Genomic DNA, 16,875 nt, shown 5'->3' on the forward strand with positions numbered 1-16,875 from the left:
ACAGTAGGATTCAATTTCATATGAGGATTTCTTTTTGTCAATCAAATGAGTACAATGTAAATGAAGAATAATTCAGTAAAAACAGTATATATATATATATATATATATACACACACACACACTACCAGTCAAACGTTCAGAGACGCTCGACTGAAATGTTTCTCATGATCTTAAAACCCTTTTGATCTGAAGGTGTATGATTAAACATGTGAAATCTGTGTTGTAGACAAAAATATAATCGTGCAGACATATTCCTTTCTTTCATTAGAAAACTAACATTTTATTTACAAAAAATCTTTTTTTAAACAGATGACTTGGAGCTAAATATTCTGAAAAACAGCCAATAAGAGTCCAGCGTAGGTGGGAACTCCTTTAATACTGTTTAAAAAGCATCTCAGGGAAATTGCTCAAGAAATCGGTTGAGAAAATGCCAAGAATAAAAAAAAATTCTGGAAATTCTTGGCAAAAAGGGGGTCTACTTTGAAGATGCTAAAATACTAAATTATTTTGATTTTATTTTGTATTTTTTAGCACAACATAATTCCCATAGTTCCATCTGTGTTATCCCAGAGTTTGGATGACTATTATTATTATTCTAAAATGTGAGAAGAAAAATATTTTGATGGGCAGTGTATATATGTATATATATTTGTGTGTGTGTGTGTGTATATATATATATATATATAATCAATCACTGTTGGAGCTGACTGCTGAGAAAGGGTGCCTGAAGGTCTTTCACCAGAAGATGCTGGCCGAGATGGCGAGAAAACACGCCGAAGAGCTGAAAGTAAATACACTCACTACATATGCTTATACTTTAACACAGAGTTTGGGTTTTAAGGTTTATTCTATCTAATGAAACTGCAAACGTTGGGGTTTCTGTGGAATTTTCTAGACTGCTCCTTTGTGCTAAAATGGTTAATGCACTACAGTAGTACGCAATATTAAAAGCCTGTCGCCCTAGTCCCCCTAGTTCCTTTCCCTAGGAACATTTTTTTGCCCAGTTTGACACACAGTGCACTAGATAGGGTGCCTACACTAAGAGAAGCTGAGGCACAGTAACCATTAATATTTAAGGTACAACTTTTTGCATGCATGGACTAGTTCTTTTATTTTCTCCATAAAATCTGCTATATGGGGGATAGGGATCCATTTTCAACTAAGCCTTGAGATCAGTACATCTAGAGTGTGCTTCTTCTTCTTCTCCATCTTCACTCTACAGCAATTCCCACCTCCGCCCTGTGTGCGCGGTGCTTGCATGTCATCCCCATGCTCCTCCCCCAGTCCAAGGACATGCGTTGTAGGCTGATTGGCATTTCCGAATTGTCCTTAGTGTGTGAATGTGTGCACAATTGTGCCCTGTGATGTGTTGACACCTTGTCCAGGGTGTCCCCCGCCTTGTGTAGGATAAGCAGTATAGAACATGGATGGATGGCCAAAAGTATGAGGACATATGGTGACATGCCTGACCGCACTAATGTCACTCTTATGACAACACAAATGGCCACAGTGGAAAGCTTTCCCTGAAGAATGGAGGTTATTATAACAGCAAAGGGTTCAACAAGCACATACGAGTGTTATGATCATGTATAAGGAATATACCGTGTGCTTTTATGTATTTATTTCGTATAGACCTATATTTTTTATAGTATAATTAAATGTCTGAATTCATCCTAAATCTGTTATTGAAAGTGTAACCAAGTAGCTTATGTTTAAAACACCTTGTTTCTTCAACTAATGCAATTTAGTTTGTTTTACTATACAAAATAAAATAATACTCTATCCTTTAACATTCTTTGGTGCAAATAAAGCCTGAGAAATGTAAAGGGTTTCTTACACTGTACATGATATAAATGATACATTGAAAAACCTATGATCAAAACCTTTTAATGATCAAATATGTGCATACATATATACATATTCATAACACATGTCTTAAGAGTTTTATTTACAGTAAGCATTCTGGCAAAAATGGTGATATGATGGTTTCTTAAGCGTATTTCGTAATAAGTATTGGGAGTTATAGCAAATAAATGAGACAATGCTTTCTATTTCACTGCGAAATGCCTTAAAAGCTCATTAGTCAGTTTATAATGCTGCCCAGCCCACAGGAAATGAGTAGGTTGGGCAGAACTGTCTTGACCTGAAGAGTAGTGAAAGTGAGAGCTGAACTCAATGGCCAGTGCAGAACGTACCAATCCAACACCCCCTGTGAGCTCAGGAGCAGGATGGTACACTCTGCCACTGTCTGGATGCATGAACAAGGAATGAGGTTGGAAAGGAAAGGTCAGTTTAGTCCCACCTCCACAATAGGACAGATGTGCCCCTTGCCCCGTCTCAGACAACAAATGAGTAAATACGATTGGCTGATCATCACAACGTAGGAAGTTCCTCTCACGTCCACACAACGAAAGGAAGGGGAAGTGCTGCTGGTAGCGGTCGCTTCGATTGATTTTCAAATGCTTAAAAAAGAAAACCAGAAACTGCTGATCTGGAGGGAGTAACAGAGGAGAGGAAAATTACAGATTTCAATGATACACACAAACCAACACAAGTATCGAGTGTACACTTTCAATGACAATTTCCAACTCTACTTCCTGTTGCCTATCCAACATGTCTATATCTATTATTATTATCAATATTCATATACCGTTTGATCTTGAAGACATTTTCTTCTAATGGCTTGAGCTTAAGTGCTTAGAATTTGTTCCCAAACACATATACATATATAAACAGTAGTGAAGTTGCTTTAAATGGCCTTTACTTTCACCCCACCTAAACCCAATCAAAATTGCTTGGTTCTATTTGAACCAAACAGGAAATTAAAAAAAAAAAAAAGAGCTCGTGTGGGGAATTGACACCAAGACTGTTGAACAAGCAGCTCAAATGGTTTCTTCATGAAGCTGGCTGAAAGAATGCCAAACGTGTGTGAAGATGTCATCAAGGCAAAGGGCAGTTACTAAAACATAAGAATCTCAAATATAACAAACGTTCGCTTGTCTTTATTATTATAACATGTAAAGAGGAGTAGGTGCGAGCAAATGTTTGCCGAGTCATGTAATTAAAAGATGGCATGTGAATCATACACACAAAAGAGTTGTATATACTGTAAATCATAAGCTAACTCTATTTAAAGGTATTTAAAGGTAACCATGAAATGAAAGTTTTGCGGCTTTTAGCCTCAACACGTTATCTATAAGCTAGTGTTGCTCCAAAACGACAAAATTTCGCATTTAGAAGATATATGCATTCAGAATTTACAGTCTCTCTCTACCACCGATACGGATCAACAATTTTGATGACATCATTCTGCACTTCAGCTTGCTGTACCGAAGTTGCCGTTGTTGAGTGAGCGACATCATATCAGCAAGCCTGGGTCGTAAATATGTCTTTGGCTGTTCGAACGCTTGCGTTTTTATTCAGTTTTCCAATTGCATGTACACAAACTTTAAAAATGACCATGCTCACTAGAGTCGGCATTAGCTAGGACTGCCATGACATCACTTTCAAGCGCGTTCGGAGATTTAACTGCTCAAAAGCAGAGTTAGAACTCTATAAACATGCGAAATGTCTTGCTAATGTTGTTCGAGGTGTTGTTTTCGCTCGTTGATAAACTGTGATGAAATGGGGGGCGGAGTGACTGGACGTTGGGGGCGGTGTCTATAACATGACTGACAAGAGACCTATCAAAACACTAACAAGCCTTCCGGACCGGACAGTTTTCCAAACGGGATTTTTTCAGCCACGTAATATACTTAAAAAATTTTGTTATCATGTTCTATATGTTTTTCCACGTTATTTGTACTAATAAGATATATTTTTTTTAATATAGTTTTTTTTTTAAAAAAACTACTGCACCTTTAAATACACTATAAAGTGATCTGAATTGGCACCCTGTCCAGGGTGTACCCCGCCTTGTGCCCGATGCTCCCTGGGATAGGCTCCAGGTTTCCCCGTGACCCTGAAGGAAGGATAAGCGGTATAGAAGATGGATGGATGGATGGATGGATGGATAAAGTGATCTGAGTGGACCTGTTAAGTCAGAGACTCACATACCTTTAAAACAGGTGACAAAATTCTTCACCTTGGTATCATCCAGGAAAAGCTAGTGATAGGATACAAGGGTATTTTAAAGTTGTAAGTATTTATTTGTGACCTGAACAAGACCATATTCTATTCAGGGGAAGACTACATGCGCCGTACAGGCTGTATACCTGGCCTTGATGATCAAGATAGTAGAAGTATTCACGAATACGCGGCTCAGGACTCTGACCCTGTGTGTACGTGCCATGTCCTCTCCAAAACACGGCCGGTGTCTTGTCCCGCATCGTGCTTCTCCAAACACATACCCGGGTTATAATCATACCCGTGGTTTAAAGCTTAGTTTTGATAATTATAACCGGCTCTCTACGCATGCGACATAGACGCGACAAAATAACAAAATTGGGGAATGTTTTTTAAAGCGGCGCGGTCCGACTTGAATAAAAAGTCCGGCGGAACCTGAAGAAGCTGCGCATTAGTTCCGCATTAGTTAGTTCAGGGTACATTGCACAATATGTCGACGCACATCTCATAAGTGATGTTCTAATTATAAATATTGTGCTTGGTGCCTTTTGGTGAAAAGGGGTTCATTTATCTAGCATAATTCAATATCGCTCATGTTCAGTAACTTCATTAAACTATCGTAACACTAGATGGCGCTGTCTGCTTCTTTACAGTCAGCTAACAGGTCTTCTGTAGGGTTGAACAAGGCGATTGTTTTTTTTGCAGAAGGTTTAAATGCGACATGACAATGCTTTGGGAATGTAGCCTAGACACAATAGGGAATCTAAACTATAGGGTGAATTAAGATACACTATATGAACAAAAGTTTGTGGACACCTGAAGAGAACAATCATATGTGTTTATTGAATATCCCATTTCAGATGTAGTCACCTCCCTTTGCCTGCAGTCTTCTGGGAAGGCTTTCTACTAGGTTTTGGAGTGTGGCTGTAGGGTTTTGTGTTCATATCACCGTGCAGTTCTTGCCTGGTTTCCTACTAAAGCTAAGTAGGGCTGAGCCTGGCCAGTACCTGGATGGGAGACCTCCGGGGGAAAACTAAGGTTGCTGTTGGAAGTGGTATTAGTGAGGTGGGGGAGCTCACCCTGTGGTCTGTGTGGGATTTAATGTGCCAGTATAGTGATGGGGATGCTATATTGTAAAAACAGCACCATCCTTTGGATGAGACCTTAAATGGAGGTCCTGACTCTCTGTGGCCATTAAAAATCCCAGGACCCTTCTCTTAAAAGAGTAGGGGTATAACCCTGGTGTCCTAGCAAAATTCCTCCATTGGCCCTTCTCTATTGTGGCACCCTAATAATCTCCATCCCTGAATTGGCTACATCACTCTCCTCTCCACCAATAGCTGGTGTGTGGTGGGTGTTCTGGCACACTATGGCTGCAGTCGCATCATTCAGGTGGATGCTACACACTAGTGGTGGCTGAGGAGATTTCACCCCCACAATACTATATAAAGCACTTTGAGTGTCTAGAAAAGTGCTATATAACTATAACTGTAATTCAGCTACAAGAGCGTTAGTGATGTCAGGCAAGGAGGCCTGGGGTACAGTCAGGGTTCCAGTTCATCCCATAGGTGTTCAGTTGGGTTGAGGTCAGGGCTCTGTGCAGAACACACAAGTTCTTCCACACCAGTCTTAACACACCATGTCTTTGGAACAGCTTTGGGCGTCTTAGTTCCAGTGGAGGGAAATTGTAATACTACAGTGTACAAAGACATCCTATACAATCGTGTGCTTCCAACTTTGTGGCAGCAGTTTGGGGAAGAACCACATATGGATGTGAAGGACAGGTATTTTTGTGTTCATTTCTGCAGTCGCAAAACCCTGGAGGGACTGTATGATGTTTTTATAAGCCAAAACGGCAAAAAACTGCATGAGTCCACCTTGTAGAATTGATACAGTTTTAAATGCAAAATGTTGTCACATGTTTAATTTCAGTGTTTTGTTTATTCCATAATTCAAACAATCAAGAAAAAAAATTCAGTTTTCATATCAGTATCTTATTAAATGATACCAAGCTCTAGTTGTGGGGTGTTTCATGCATCCATTACATCATATCACTTTTCCTCATTTCACTTATTGTATTTTAAAACTGTCCAAATCAACCTGAGCCATGCTCGTCTGAAATGTTGGTAAATTAGGACATCTTGAAAATCCATCCATCCATCCATCTGTTTCCATCCCACTTATCCTACACAGGGTTGGAGGGGAACCTGAAGCCTATCCCAGGGAACTCAGGCCATGAGGCAGGGTACACACTGGATGGTACAACTGTACTCGCATTCACACGACGGACAATTTGGAAATGCCAAATCAGCATACGACACACGTCTTTGGGAGGAAACCGGAGTACCAGGAGGACACCCCTGAAGCACAGGGAGAACAAGCAAACTCCACCCACAAAGAGCAGAGGCGGGAATCGAACCCCCAACCCCGGAGGCACGAGGCAAGCGTGCTAACCTCTAAGCCACTGTAATGTGTTTATTAAGTTATAAACAGGTGTACATAATTTGAACAAATGTTATGTTTATTTTATATATAGTAGTACATCTTATGTAGCCTATATATGGTTGGTGTGGAAGAACTCGAGTGACCTCAACCTCACTGAAGCCCACTGTTCCAGTTTACCTGATGTCTACCTGAAATCACCCTCATATTGGCTGTGGTTTAATAATATTTCCTACAGTAGCCTTAAAGGTGTGTTAGATAAGATTTGGCAAAATTAGCCCTCAGTTAAAAAGCTGGTGTTGATTAAGATTTGAATTATTTTGTTTAATTTTTTTTTATAAATTTTTTTTTTTTTTTTTACTCCTTGAACCCGGAGCCGATTCCTATGCATGTACGCAAACCTCCACCCCAGAACCTATGGCGGTTTCACCAGAATTAGCATGCTAACTAGAGTTAGCATTAGCAAAATCTGCCATGGCATCACTTTCAAGTGCACTCAGACATCCAACTTCTCAAAAGCCGAGTTATAACTCTTATTTAATAATAAGAGGGATCATAAAAACAGCATTTTTATTTATTTATTTAGTCCTTCCCTGAATAAGCTATTTCACATCACAGATGTGTACATATAGTCCACAAGACACAATACTAACTGAATTTACACAAATGAACCAGTTCAAAAGTTTACACACGCTTGATTTTTAATACCGTGTGTTGTTACCTGGATGATCAACGACTGCTTTTATGTTTTGTGAGAGTTGTTCATGAGTCCCTTGTTCGTCAGAAAAAAATCCTCCAAGTTCTGCACATTTCACTTCATCACACTGGGGACGACTGAGGGACTCGTACACAACTGTTACAAAAGGTGCCAACATTCACTGATTCTCAAGAAGGCAACAGGATACATTAAGAGGGTGGGGCTGGGGCTGGGGGGGTAAACATTTGAACAGGATGATCAGTGTAAACTGTCATTTAAATGTAAAAATGTAAATATCTCAGTACTAAATTGCAAAAAAAGATCTTTAAACAAAAATAATAACAAATTACACCAATCATCAAATTCCAAATCTGCACAAACAAGCACTGGGGACCAGAGCACAGTTTTCCAGACAGGTTTTCTCCTAGAAAAGTACACTTGTGCTGGACTCATGGCTTCAATGGTGATTTTGTTCTCTTTTTTTTTTAAATTTATTTATTTATTTATTTATTTATACATATTGTTCCATGTTATTTGTACTAGTAAGAACTTTATTTAAATGACTGTTGTAACTTTAAATAAAATCCTCAGACTACAAATCTACAAAAACAACAACAACAACAACAACAAAAAACAAAACAACTATTACTAATAAACATTTGTGCATAAAGGTCGGCGTTGCACTGATGCCATGGCAACCCGCCGACCATCCACCATCCACAAGAGCGCAAGATGACGTCAGGTTGTCGGTGGTGACGGAGACGCGGGGCGAGATACAGCGCGTGCTCCAGATATCTGTACTGCGGTGACGGAGCCCCCTATAGCACCATGACTGACGATCTGTGGATTACCTTCTCGGGATTATAACAGGCGAAAGGAAAAAGGAAGGGGACCATGGCGGAAAGGTAAATAAATAATGCCGCATTCTGCACCCGCTCGTGCAGGTTAATGACAGGGATTTTGGAAGCGGGGATAAGGACTGCGATAAGGGTGCTTCTGTCGTTGTCTAGCAGTGTCATATTCATCCATCCATCTATCCATCTTCATCTCACTGAGGGTCGCAGTGCACCGGTATTAGCCTACACCCTGGATGAGACGCCTCTCCACCGCAGCGGTGTCATCCTCATCATATCTGAGGGCAGTATTAAGTTAACGCGGTGGGTGGGGATCAGACCATCGCACCGCACATCACGCAACCGTTCGTTATAAACATCATGCTGGTATCTCTCTCTCTCTCTCTCTCTCTCTCGATGGGCATCCTCCACACCCATAGCCACAGCTCAAGGATATCCGCACATGAGTTTCATTGTTCATTGGATGATGATAATGGTCAAAACGTGGCCTCAATTTATGGCATTTGAGCGTTTTACCGACTCACAGGGCGCGCGCGCGCGCGGGAGAGAGAGAGACAGGGACAGAGACATGGACAGGGCAGCAGCAGATTCAGCGCGAGCACGCGCTTCCTCCGGTGGAGATGGAGACAACCTGCGGCACGCCATCATGCAATCAATCGTAGCCTACAGTCATGTAATCATATAATCAGCGTCTCCAGGGATTTCAGTGCTATTTATGTTTGATCGGAAATCTAAAATGGTTTAAACTGGCTGGACTGGTCAGTCACCAGGCAGAGCTGTCGTTTTTTATGTATTCATTGTGATCATCTAGAGATAATGTCAATTGCATAGCATTAATTAAGAGAGCTGCACCTTCCTTCCTTCCTTCCTTACTTCCTTTTCCTTTCTTGTTTCCTTCTTTACTTTGTTGGTGAGTATGAATTACTCTTGGCCTTGGGTCACTGTTTTACTGCTACAGACAAGAGACAATATATAGGCTATGGAAGGCTCATATACTGCACTGCAATCATGTCAATGGGTGGCTAAGATCTGCTGAAGTTGAGCAGACCTTGGGTGTCTGTGTATGGATTGGAGCAGCTGTGTCCACATATGCTGTGTGTCACTGTATCATACCACATCATACCACACCATATCATATCATACCACACTACACCATATCATATCATACCACACCACACCATATCGTATCATATCATATTATATCATATAATACCACACCATACCATACCACACCACACCACACCATACCATATCACACCATACCATATCACACCATACCACACCACACCACACCATACCATACCACACCACACCACACCATACCATGTCACACCATACCATATCACACCATACCACACCACACCACACCATACCATACCACACCACACCATACCATATCATATCATATCATATAATATCATACCATACCATACCACACCACACCGTACCATATCACACCATACCGTATCATACCATACAATATCACACCACACCACATCATACCCCACCATACCACACCATACCATATCATACCATAGCGTACCATATCACACCATACCATACTATACCATATCATACCATACCACACCATAACATATCATACCATACCACACCATACCATACCACATCATACCACACCATATCATATCATATCATATCATATCATATAATACCATACCCTACCATACCATATCACACCATACCACACCACACCACACCACATCATACCACACCATACCATACCACACCACACCATACCATATCATATAATATCATACCATACCATACCACACCACACCATACCATATCATACCACACCGTACCATATCATACCATACCATACCACACCACACCACACCATACCATATCACACCATACCATATCACACCATACCACACCACACCACACCACACCATACCATGTCACACCATACCATACCACACCACACCATACCATATCATATCATATCATATAATATCATACCATACCATACCACACCACACCGTACCATATCACACCATACCGTATCATACCATACAATATCACACCACACCACATCATACCCCACCATACCACACCATACCATATCATACCATAGCGTACCATATCACACCATACCATACTATACCATATCATACCATACCACACCATAACATATCATACCATACCACACCATACCATACCACATCATACCACACCATATCATATCATATCATATCATATCATATCATATAATACCATACCCTACCATACCATATCACACCATACCACACCACACCACACCACATCATACCACACCATACCATACCACACCACACCATACCATATCATATAATATCATACCATACCATACCACACCACACCATACCATATCATACCACACCGTACCATATCATACCATACCATACCACACCACACCACACCATACCATATCACACCATACCATATCACACCATACCACACCACACCACACCATACCATACCACACCACACCACACCATACCATGTCACACCATACCATACCACACCACACCATACCATATCATATCATATCATATAATATCATACCATACCATACCACACCACACCGTACCATATCACACCATACCGTATCATACCATACAATATCACACCACACCACATCATACCCCACCATACCACACCATACCATATCATACCATAGCGTACCATATCACACCATACCATACTATACCATATCATACCATACCACACCATAACATATCATACCATACCACACCATACCATACCACATCATACCACACCATATCATATCATATCATATCATATCATATAATACCATACCCTACCATACCATATCACACCATACCACACCACACCACACCACATCATACCACACCATACCATACCATATCATACCGTACCATACCATATCATACCACACCACACCACACCATACCATATCACACCATACCACACCACACCACACCACATCATACCACACCATACCATACCACACCACACCATACCATATCATATAATATCATACCATACCATACCACACCACACCATACCATATCATACCACACCGTACCATATCATACCATATCATACCATACCACGCCACACCATACCACACCATACCATACCATATCATACCACACCATACCATAACATACCATACCACACCACACCATACCATATCATACCACACCATACCATATCATACCATACCACGCCACACCATACCACACCATACCATATCATACCACACCATACCATATCATACCATATCATACCATACTACGCCACACCATACCATACCACACCATACCATAACATACCATACCACACCACACCATACCATATCATACCACACCATACCATATCATACCATACCACGCCACACCATACCATACCATAGCGTACCATACCACATCACACCATAACATATCATAAAACACCACACCATACCATATCATACCATAGCGTACCATACCACATCACACCATACCATTTCATAAAACACCACACCATACCATATCATACCATAGCGTACCATACCACATCACACCATACCATATCATAAAACACCACACCATACCATATCATACCATAGCGTACCATACCACACCACACCATACCATATCATACCATAGCGTACCATATCATATCATATCCTGTACAATACCACACCATACCATACCACATCATACTGTACCATACCACACCATACCATTCCATATCATACTGTACTATACCATACCATACTCTACCATAAGGCCATAAGGTGTGGAGGGTTTTATTCTACCAATTTTTTTGGTAGATATTCCAATTGGTATATATTTTTTTGGTGATATTCCAATTTTTCACGTAAGTTAAATTCGCAACTTGGTTGGAAACACAGCTAATGTAGCCTACCTGGGCCATATTGCTAATCTAATCACATGACAGGATAGCTGATTATGGATAAGTGACAAGTGGCAGAGCCGTTATGTCCAGCTAGACCTGTTGAATCAATTCTAGCTATGACCATTCATCAAACAGTAGATAAAATCGACCCGTACATTTGATCTTCTTCAACGTTAAACTGACTACTTGCTATCACTGTGAAAAAATGGAGGTTTGTCTGTTCAGATATCCGTTTCGCTTAGAGCAATCTTCAACACATTTACTGTATATTTAAACACATCACGCCAACCTGTATCGTTAAATAACTGGATTCCGAAATGCTACTTTAGAAATAACACACTACAGCAACAAATGTCATTTAGGCCTCACCATTAGAAAGAAATGACAGTTAACCTAACACACTTTAACACTGAGGTCTCAGAAGGCTAGGGCTAATGACTGTTTTGATACAGGTCCTGGAACATGGCAGCCACTAAAATGTCTGCAGGAAAATGTGAATGAAATCTGAGTCAGTCTTTAAAGAGAGTTTAAATGCTAGACTGTGGCTGAAAATCCCAGTTTCCTTGTCATAGTATATGGATGTTCAGTTTTGGTCCAGACTGTAAGACATACAGGACTTGGTGTCAGTAAAAGCCCTTTGCCCTTTGGCCAAACTTTCATGCACCAAGCTCTATTTCCAATGCATAAAAATGCCTTACAGTTAATGTGCATTATCACATGTACTGCAAGTCAGGGGGTTTAAAAATGAGTACCTCTCAGAAATGATGCTCGACATTGTTTAGTCTTGTGTTTCTTTTATTGTCATATTGTTCTTAGTTATCTAATTCTGTCTGTTAAGGTGCATCAGCATAGATTTAGGACACATTTTTTGCGGTTTCCCGATATTTCAACTTGGCTATTTGTTTCAGTTAAACTGAGATTTCCGATTTGGTCCAATCATAGAAGCATCACTATGTAAGTCAAGCCTATGTAAGTCAAGCCTATTTCGTCCCATTGAAGACTATGTGATAAACAGGGGAAGTGGGTAGTTTCACACAATATATGAGCAGAATTATGATTCTAGTTGGCCTCCTCCAATGAGATTATACAGAATTATTTACTAATATCTTTCGCATAATCTTTTGTTTTAGTATTAATAAACAAAATGATTGTTTGACAATCTTATTTAACATCGCATCGGCTGACGATAAACTATGTTTCTTTCGTCTTTTCCTCGTAACAATAGCTCGTGCATAGTTTGCTGTTCCGTTTGATCAGAATATTACAGTTTTCAGAATAACATTTTCAGATTAATTAATATCTGTGTACTCAATGTGACTTTGCTTGTTAAATCTAATATATTGTAAATACAGTAACACAAACACACTATACAACTTGTCAACAATTAATATTAGAACTGACAAAATGTTTCCTGCAGAACAGAATCTAAGTCGTGGAATAACTCATGATAACCTTAGCTATGGATTTCTGCTTGCAGTACTGTACACTTCAAGGATTTTAAGTCTGTGACACAATTTACATAGCTTAAGGCGCTTTGTAAAGGCTGAATGACAGAATAATTATAAAGAGTGATTTTGGTGACTTTCCAAAGTCTTGACTGTCATTACAGATACAGTTATGGAGTGCATTAGCTCAGTAGTGTAGCAATGTATGAACATTGGTGTGTATTGCTTAATAGTAGGAAGGTCAATAATACTTAAATATTTCTAGAGATGTAATTCATTTTGCACTGAGAAATGCCTGTGGTTAAATAGGATGGTTAAGCCATGTAGCATTTGTTCGATACACAGTTGTTTTGGGGTGGGGATGAAAAATGACTAGCTTTCTGAATGTACAATTTTTCCCCGTTTGCTATGAATTTACAAAAAAAAATTACTTTTACTTTATCAGACAATCTCAGAAGTTTCTGTTTTACAATATTAGTCTATTTTAGATTTGACCTGGAAGAAGAGACAAGTGGAGGCCAATTTCCTAGATTAAACACAATGATATTGTGGGCTCAACAAATTTACCTAATTTATTAACCTGCCATTTCTGGAAGGTTGTCATCCACTTGTCGTTTCCTTCTCAAGTTGTGGCTTTTGAAAAATGTATGGATGTTCATGCCCAAACTTTTCTCTACACCCATTTAATCCAGATTGGCAGATATATCAGTGTATGTCATTCCAAACACAGCCTTTTTCCCCCAATGTCTTTTCGCTATTTTCCTCACACCTCTCCCTGCTTTGACCTTTGTGGAGTTTTTAGATTTTTAGATTTTCATTTTTCGTATTTCTCGTATTCCTGATCAGAACAGAAAATGAGAAATGGAAAATGAGAAAAAGCTGAGAGGATTTGAATGCTTGGTTTGAATGGATGATACATGGATTCTGGGTGTGTAGATTTCTGGCTTGCAGAACTTACTTTATGTAACATATAACAAACCAGATCCAACAGACTCTATTTCTTAGTTATTACCAGGAATCTAGATGCTAATCTACAGCGTTCTGTTTTACCGTTCTATAGCTTAGTGTAGGAATTGGTAGGAATAGGATCCAGAGAGAAGATATAAATATAAGAGGAAAAAATAACGTGAGAGCAGGTGATTGTCCAGAGATAAAAAACCCTCATGTTTTAAATTCCTTACATTTGCAGTCCTGTCACATAGACTCGGCGCTATACAGGTCCAGTAATGTTTCAGTCGCCGTTTGAAGCCAGCACCACTGGGATGAAAACTGATGGCTAGACTAAAGTGAGAAGGAGAGAAAATGAGATAGGGAGGGTAGAGAGGGCAGGAAAGACATGGAAGAGAAATAGAGAGTGGTAGAGAGGTAGAGGTGGGGAGGCACATGTAGACTGAGAGAAAGATGAAATCCTCATAATTTTCTGTGCCTATATGTGTGTTTGTGGGTTCATGGATTCGTGTGTGTGTGTGAACATTTTTGTAGCGCTAGACATGGTATATGAGGGTCATGGATTTGCACAGACCGTGGTTGCTAGGATACTGTCAAAAGGATGGCTCTATCTGGTGTGGTGAGTTTCATTGGCGGCTGGCCTGAGTCACAGGTCATACACTGATGGGGGGTGATTCATGTCTTTATTAACATACTCATTTAGGATGAGGGCCTCCTGGCATTACATGCACATCGATCTACTGTATTTGTGTGGGAGAGTGAGAGCAAAATGTAAGCACAATAAGGAATAGTAATGCTAGCTCCGGTTCTCTGTGCGGAACAGGCAATTCTTGCTGAATGCACCTCCCCAACAGGGGTGATACGTTTATTAAGATTAACATGCTACGGTAAATGCTTTATCCTGGTCTGGGTCATTGTGCTTTAAATTGTGGGTGGTATAAAATACTGCAGGAGTAGGTGGGATTGGTCAAGAGTGTTCGTGGAAGTGGAAAATTCCTTTGTGAGTGGGCGGGAGTGGGGAAAATAACCAGTCCATGCTGTAAAAAAATGATATCAAGTACAAATATCAGCTGAATATAGGCAAATATGTTTATTATATCCTATGATAAGATCACAACAAACCAAATATAAGATTAGTAAACCCATTTCTTGTCATTTGTACTAATGTCAAGCTTTAAATGTTCATATTCTCATTACATCAAAATGTAATTTTGCTATTTTGCTTCTTTCTAGAAATAAATGCTTAAAATGAGCACCTGCCTATAGAACAAGACTATTTCAAGCTTGAAATTATTATTAGGTTTTTTTATTTTATTTTTTTTAAAGTTTAATCGGTTTAATAATGTTATATTTGGTTTATTGTACATTTATACAAAATACAAGACTATATTCAAAATATTTTATTCTCAGTGCCAGCACTACTATTTCTGCAGCCAGTAAGTGTTCACTATGATCAGAGCACAGCTTCAATGTGCTCTTGAATGAAAATGGGCGGCTGTGGGTCAGGTGGTAGAGCGGGTTGTCCACTGATCATCGGGTTGACGGTTCGATTCCCGGCCCACGTGACTCCACATACCGAAGTGTCCTTGGGCAAGACACTGAACCCCAATTGCTCCCGATGGCAAGTTAGCACCTTGCATGGCAGCTCTGCTACCACTGGTGTGAGTGTGTGTGTGAATGGGTGAATGAGTCACAGTGTACAGCGCTTTGGATAAAAGCGCTATATAAGTGCAGACCACTTACCATTTACATAACAGCTCCAACGAAAGTGGAACATTGTGTGGAATAGCCCAGTCACTCTCTCGGGTGGATGCACTACGCAGAGAGTTAGGTCTCCATACGATCAGCTGTGTCAGTATTGCCAATGCAGCTTTAAAACCAGCCTACAACCAAGAAGTTTCCGTTTTTATTCCCAGAGAGATAAGAAACCATGTCTGGCGTTTGCTTCACTCCCCACTGCGAGAATGCAGCATCACAGGAGGATCATAAAGCGTCAGTATTACTGTCTTTCCTTAGCCAGTGAGTCATGCTTTGCACTACTCTGGGCAAGGCACTTTAAGTGCTTGTTGAAGATTCTCTCTGTCCCAAATAATTTGGGCATCGATCATGTCCATCATCTTGCCAAAACTGCCCTGAATTACAAAACACAAGTTCAATAATTCACAACAAGTGGATCATTGAATTAATGCAGCCCAGAAGTACGTCTTTCATAATGGATTCCCGTTGAGTAAAATGTCTTAGTGCTAGTCTCCTATATTAAGATGATTGTGGAACAGCCAGAGGCTATGATCATAACTGATTCTCATAATTGTTTTTTAATTAGAGTGTTTAATTAGCGAGTACTTAACATATTGCAACCCACTTTTACACCATTTTTTTGTTTAAGAACGAGATCATGCTTCCTTTGACAGGTTGCAGTTGAGTATAATATACACAATATTGCCAAAAACATACTGTATATTACTTAACTATACATACATGATACTGCCAAAAGATTGTGGACACCTGATCATAACATATCTGCTTGTTGAAC

At 40.0% G+C, this 16,875-nt stretch overlaps 2 protein-coding genes across 5 annotated transcripts in view; one reads left to right on the forward strand and one right to left on the reverse strand.

Annotated features, from left to right (window-relative positions):
- Positions 1–821: 821 nt before the first annotated feature.
- Positions 822–4,462, reverse strand: c2h8orf82 (chromosome 2 C8orf82 homolog). Its single transcript, XM_053645947.1, has 3 exons — positions 4,215–4,462; positions 4,057–4,105; positions 822–2,491 (listed from the first exon to the last, which is right to left on the reverse strand). The coding sequence occupies exons 1-3, from the start codon at positions 4,362–4,364 to the stop codon at positions 2,049–2,051; spliced, it is 642 nt and encodes a 213-aa protein (XP_053501922.1). The 5' UTR covers positions 4,365–4,462; the 3' UTR covers positions 822–2,048.
- Positions 4,463–7,604: 3,142 nt separating this feature from the next.
- arhgap39 (Rho GTPase activating protein 39) overlaps positions 7,605–16,875 on the forward strand; it is a 44,902-nt gene continuing 35,631 nt past the window's right edge. For all 4 annotated transcript variants that reach the window (XR_008388171.1, XR_008388172.1, XM_053645875.1 and 1 more), the window contains exon 1: positions 7,605–8,109. Coding sequence is in view for 2 of the 4 variants with exons in the window: in XM_053645875.1 (XP_053501850.1) it covers positions 8,099–8,109 (11 nt within the window). In the remaining 2 variants the exon portion in view is untranslated. The remainder of the gene's footprint in view (positions 8,110–16,875) is intronic.

Source organism: Ictalurus furcatus, chromosome 2 (genome assembly GCF_023375685.1).
Source record: "Ictalurus furcatus strain D&B chromosome 2, Billie_1.0, whole genome shotgun sequence".
Taxonomy (NCBI): domain Eukaryota; kingdom Metazoa; phylum Chordata; class Actinopteri; order Siluriformes; family Ictaluridae; genus Ictalurus; species Ictalurus furcatus.